At 38.9% G+C, this 6722-nt stretch overlaps 1 protein-coding gene across 1 annotated transcript; it reads right to left on the reverse strand.

The window, feature by feature from the left end:
• Positions 1–1583: 1583 nt before the first annotated feature.
• On the reverse strand, positions 1584–5851 carry tbr1b (T-box brain transcription factor 1b; the record flags this gene model as incomplete). Its single annotated transcript, XM_080537350.1, has 6 exons — positions 1584–2442; positions 3569–3630; positions 3766–3924; positions 4277–4398; positions 4628–4782; positions 5151–5851. The coding sequence occupies 6 exons, from the start codon at positions 5849–5851 to the stop codon at positions 1584–1586; spliced, it is 2058 nt and encodes a 685-aa protein (XP_080393476.1).
• Between the last annotated feature and the right edge of the window lie 871 nt (positions 5852–6722).

The raw sequence follows: 6722 nt of genomic DNA on the forward strand, positions 1-6722 counted from the left end.
CCCTTTCTGCCAGCGTTCACTTAAGTTAATTAAGCAATCACTTAATCTTAATCAATTATATAAGGAAATGCAACAGAAATGATCAGTTTTAACATAGAATTAAGATTACTGTAATAGTTGGATCTACTTCCCTGAATGGTTTGCTATTAGCCTGTCATTAGCCTTCTGACCCCAAAAAGACATGTATACCTGGACAGTGTGACCCCTAACAAAAACATTGCTTGTTTTTTGCCCTTGCTCCATCTTGCAATTGGGTTTGGACCGTGTACCCTGCTGACCTAAAGTGCCATACCATTCCAGCTACAGAGGTGAAAGCACATTTTCCTAGTGGTGTCTTGGGGGCCACATCCACTGTATGCGCATAATTTGTGCAGGTGTAGTGGCAATCCATGAATCCATAATGAGAAACTGAAACCTCAATACATTGTTAGGTTCATAACTTAGAGAAATATTAATGATAAATATCCTGTTTCTGTAATTACACTATAATAAATAGACATTTGGCGTCTTGCATCTGGTAATCAGGTTCTGTCATATTTATTGCAGCACATTACACCAGATACAGCTTTCACAAACAACAATCCATGAAATAATGTCCAAGAAAGATTGAAAAATTAAAACATCGTTTTTCTTCGTAGTAAAAATGCTTACACTAGACATTTATAACGTTTATTTCCACATCTATTAGGCAATTCATTCTAATTTGATCTCATGGTTACGTCGTCAAATGTCTAATATCTGGATACTGTGATAGACAAGATGGGCTACACAAATCATTACCAAGCTCTCGCTGCCAACAGCGAAATTATGCTACACAACAAAATATACAGTAGACTCTCAATAGTTTTAACTAACACGTTCTATGAGATCACTTGACTACGCTATTTGCGTTTTAAACACAACCAATTAATTTTCATATAAATATCAAAAAATGTAATCCAATACTTTACATTCATGTCACACAATATCACTAAAGGGATAAATATTATGTACAATATGTTCATAATTACAATGGTTGTGGATTAAAAAGCTTTAAAACGACATAAATAAAGTTTGTTAAAACGACATTAACATTAGCATGTTACTATTAGGAAAATAATTTCCCCTCAATAGGTCCACCTCAAATATTTTGTCAGAGTTGGTCCAAGACAGGGTGTGCAAATGATAGATAGATAGATAGATAGATCGATAGATAGATAGATAGATAGATAGATAGATAGATAGATAGATAGATAGATAGATAGATAGATAGATAGATAGATAGATAGATAGATAGATAGATAGATAGATAGATAGATAGATAGATAGATAGATAGATAGATAGATAGATAGATAGATAGATAGATAGATAGATAGATAGATAGATCGATAGATAGATCGATCGATAGATAGATAGATAGATAGATAGATAGATAGATAGATAGATAGATAGATAGAGATAGATAGATAGATAGATAGATAGATAGATAGATAGATAGATAGATAGATAGATAGATAGATAGATAGATAGATAGATAGATAGATAGATAGAAAGAAAATAGCCTACATTGACATGTTTCATGCTTTTTGAGTTATCTTATTGTCTAACTGTGTGGATAGAAACTATAGTAACCAATGTCCTTGGCGCAATTTTTTATCTCACACTCTCTTGGTGCCAGCATCTCTGATTTCAGCGGGGAAACTGTCTCCGAAACCGGTGTGGCAGACGGCGAAATCCTTCTCCGTTTGGCCTGCTGCTCAAAGATCCCAGAATCACTTGAATCTATAGACTTTATTGACGATGACGTCTCTATCCAGCTGGATTCGGACAAGTCTTTTGCTGGTTTTGTCTCATCTGGCACTCCGATCGGAGACCTCTCCGTGGGGAGGATGGTGTCCCCGTCTTCCCCCGTTAGGTAATTGGACGTGCCTGTTCTGCTTCCGACAGCATTTGTGGGCCAGCACGAAAGCACTGAGCTGGATTTACTGCAGTACTGAGGAGGTGTGCGGGTACCCCAGCCGGACGGGTCGGCGTAATAGCCCAAAGGTCTGTTGGAACAACCGGCGGTGGGCAGGGGAAGTGCTTTTACTCCGGCCGCTGCGTAGGACAGCAAGGTGGCCGCGTTACCGGCGAAATCAGCGGCCGCGGCGGCGTCGTACGCCGAGGCGGCGAAGTCCAGTCGGTTGTTGGCACCAGGGGTGACAAACCATCTCTGCGGGGGGGCAACTGTGTGCTCTTCGGTTTGTGGCGGGGACAGCAAGCTGTTACTAAGTGGGACGCCGCGCTCTGTGCCAGGACCGGTCCCGACGCCAGGGTGAAAGCGAGATTTGGCATACGAGCTGACAAATTGGTCCTGTAGGAAAGAACCAGTCATGGCATATCTCGCACCGGGCATGATCTGAGAGCGAGGCGAATCACCCGGTGACGGTGTCAACCGGTCAATGTCGCAACCCGTGTAGACACTGCAAAGACGAGAGGACAGACAAACACATGATAAGGCACGTGAACTATAGTTGTGACTACTGACGCCTGACATACACAGTTAGATGAAATGCATTGGTATTAGAACGGCGCAAGTAACAATTAATCTAATAATATTTTTTACTGTTGACTAAACCGATCTCTTAAGACGCAACAGCCAAAATATGTCATAACATTAATGAATGAAAGCTTTATTTCGAACATGTGAAAAAAGAAATAGTTATAACAACAAAAAACAAAAAACAAAACAAAAACAAGAAAAAACAAAACAAAAAACACTATTTACACATGTCCGAAAAACATAATTAAGTTATCATTGAAGCACGATTATAAAGTCGTGTTGAATAAACTGCATGCCCCAAATAATGTTCCTTATTGTTTAAACGTTGCCTAAATGTAAACCTTGAATTATTAGGATAGTCGAAATGTCGGTCGGGTTTAGGTTACATTTATTTAACAATTATCTCATCTTAATTGAAGAACAAACGAAAACACATAATATAACCCTAGTTCGAATGGATCAAGTATATTCTTGTTTTCTCTATAGAATAGGCTATATCATTATTTTTGCCATGCGTCCGTTTCATTATTCGTTCATATTTTAAATGTTTGATTAATGCGTTGTATAGGCTATTTGAATTTAACATGACCAATTACGCAGTAGAGCCAATATGAATGGTAGGCTACTTCACTGATATGAACACTTCAGTCGTTCTCAATCTCGTGATCTTAGAATTATAAGGTTCTATCTCCGTTTAGGGTAGTTCAGAGATAATGAGTGTCAAAGTTTTTACATTCCATGATGTTTTATGAGATGGAAACTTTGTATTTTATGAATTACTAACTCAAAAATGTCAACATTTTAAAAATAACACCACACAGGCATTAATAAACACCTAATGGATCAGATTATGTAAAAAAAACTCATTTTTGACAAAAATGGAGATAGAACTTTATAATTCTAACGTCACGATCTGTCATTCATTAGGTTAGAGATAGAGAGGCCTTAGTTAGGGCCTACATACGTATAGGCAAAATCTGGAAGAAGAGGAAAATATTCCCTTTCATAATCAAACAGGTGACAAACATCATGACAAATAGCCTTACGTGTCGTAGTTGTCCCGGAATCCTTTAGCAAATGGATTATGGTCGATTTTCAATTGCGTAATCTGAAATAATAATGCAGATCGTAAGAACAGCATTGTTTGTTGGCTAGTTGTTTTCAACAGTTGCAAATCCTAACATGTCGCCATTTACGATATTTCAGTATAAGGCTACAATACAATGATCATACATTGTCTTACATCGGTATTCTGATAGGCTGTGACGGCGATGAACATGGTTTCTGGGAAGGTGAACGTCTGGACTCTCCCAGGTTGGCTCGAGTCCTCTGTCCCATCTTCGTTCACTTCCACCACATGGAGCCTGGGCTGGTACTTGTGGAGGGATTGGAGAACCACCATCTGGAGGTAAAAAGAAAAAAAGATGCTTAATAACATACCAATTAATTTGGAATAGGCTTGGAGCAGCCCTATTGGAGCACAGTTTTTTTTCCTGGTGTAAATAGGCTAACCAAAGTTGAAAAAGTCATTAGTTTTTTGTTGACGATAAATTGATAGGCTACGTGTGTATTGTTTGTTGATAATAAGTTAATAACCAACAGTATTATGCCATGAACGTCAATATTTCTTGCACGTAATGACTTCAGTGCACTGTTAATGTACGAGGGTCTTCAGGGGCTTCTGAGAATGAGAATATTCAGTTCTGATAGCATTATCTAAAAGATAATATTTCGAAAAGATGTGTGGCGCTGACCTGTCCCGTGTTGTTTGAGGCTCCTTTATTGTTTGTTAACTTCAGCTTTCCAAAGGAGATTTCTTGGCGCATCCAGTGTGCCCCGGTGTTTGGGGAGTCGGGGTGCATGTACACCCTATTTCCTGTAAAAAAAAAATATATATATATATATATATATATATAACGCATTGCAATAAATAATCATTAGAAAACTAAGTAAATAACCAACATATAGCTGTTTCGTTTAAATACATTTTAAATTTGCGGCTTGGAATTAAGAGAATCAACTAAAGACAACAACAACACCCTTTTTATTATTAGAATATGATTATGTTAGGCTTCTCTTATAAACATGAATGTGCATGAACGTACCTGTCACATTGGTGTCCGCTTTGCCACATGGCACCCACTTGCCACCTTGAAACCGCCAGTGATTGGGATCAGCAAGTATAACATCCACAAATATGTTGTAGTGCGCCGTCGGATCAAGACCAGAAATGTTGAAACTTAAGAAGGGGAACATTCGTCTGCAATAATAGAAAAAAAAATATGATATAGATAATGTCATACATAGAAATAGCAACACCAAAGATGCAAACAATTTTTCACCTCCCATGCAGTGCAACATCAACAATGGTGCTTAAATGTTATGCGCAACAGACCTTGCAAAACATTTAGCAGTGTATCAATAGACTTGTGTGAAAAAAATAATAATAATAATAATAATAATAATATAGTCAGTTCAATATTTTCATACCTACATCTATACCTCAAATATGCCTCTCATTATGAAGAAAATGTGTCATACTCCACCACTGTTGCCTTCCTTAAATAAGTGTGCGTAAACACGATGAAGTTATACACAATCTGACAATGTAGCTATACGGATACATACCGTCCTTGTTTGGTGATGATCATCTCAGTTTGATGTCTGTGAAACTTCAGCCACAGGGCCCTGTTGCACAGATACACCTGGGCTTTCCCGGGCACCAGCCCAGCCTGCGCCGAGGAGAACTGGTAGAACGCCGCTCCCTGGTACGTGTGATGTCCATACTGCTGCGCGTAAGGGTAACCTGCTGTCGGGTAGCCCTGCGGAGAGCTGTTGGTCAGGAGGCTGTTGTACGCTCCGTTAGTGATCACTGGATGATGGGCCATATACCGACTCGGACTCCCAATAGAAAAAGCCGGGTGCGTTGGTCCATGCTGACTTGGATAGGGGAACATAGCACTTGGAGTTGCTGAGACTGACTGGGGTTGGCTAGATTGAGAAAGGATATACCTTTCCCCTGCAGATCCATCGAAATTATGACGAATTTCAGAGACTCCGTGAAGATCAGGAGAGACTTTGCCTCTCTGGACGTCTCCTGATGCGTCCTTGGAGTCGGGGAAATTGTCTGTCTCTGACTGATTCGTCATCCCCCTGGAGTTTTTTTTCAGAGGTGAACTTCCCTCCAGCAGATTGTCACTTGCAGATATAATAGGATGGTCCTGCAATGAGAGTTCAGACCCATCACCAGAGATGGGGTAGCCACTGCCCACATTCATGCATTTCTTGGAGAGAATACTTGCTGTCGAGATGCAATTCTCGAGCTGCATAGCTCAATGGTAAAACTGCTCTTAGCGCAAATTATATGAAATCACAGGCTTTTGCCCACGCCTAAGTCATCTCACGCAAAAAAAAACGCCTTCCTATGGTTTGAGGTACTTTGAGTAAATTAGCCAATTGACACCATCCTGCAATCAGGAAGGATTTGCTTTGCATCACTCTCCCTGCATTGCTAATGAAACAAGTACTGCCATTGGTTAGCTGCAGACAGTAATTTAATTAGACAGTTCTTAATAAGGATAATGATAAGGGCTGCGTGCGCAAACTTGATTTTCTTGTAGAGACAATCAAGACATATCATGTCATCTGATATAACGTATGTGTTATGTGATAGATGTGTGCTTTTATCATACATTTCCCATAATTTCATATATTTAGATTTTATGATAGGCTACATACCACTTCCATATAGGCCTTATAAACTGTATCTATGATTAGGCCTATCGGTAACATACATTTGAAAAGAGACTTGTGTATCCCTGTAACATTCCCACAATAATACATCAGCGTTATTTACCTATTAATGCGATAAGAGTGGCAAAGTGTGTTTACCGGAGAAACGAAAATATATTATTAACATACCAAAAATGACAAGCAATGACAGGCAGTGCACTTGATGCTTAAAAATGTTTGTGATATAGCGTGAAATCATAACGTCCTTCTGAAGATGTGTTTATGAGTCCCATGCCAGGTAAATATTTCATTGGACTGGTCTAAAGTTATAAATCAAAGCACTCATGACAGAGAATGCACTAGAAAAAAACATGCATAGGCTATAGGCAAGAAGACATTTCAAAATGACCAATTATGATAATCAATTATAGGTCTAAATAATTCATTTTAAAAAACGGTATTTTTGAT

This window comes from Nansenia antarctica, assembly GCF_963989245.1.
Source record: "Nansenia antarctica genome assembly, chromosome: 7".
Classification (NCBI taxonomy): Eukaryota; Metazoa; Chordata; class Actinopteri; order Argentiniformes; family Microstomatidae; genus Nansenia; species Nansenia antarctica.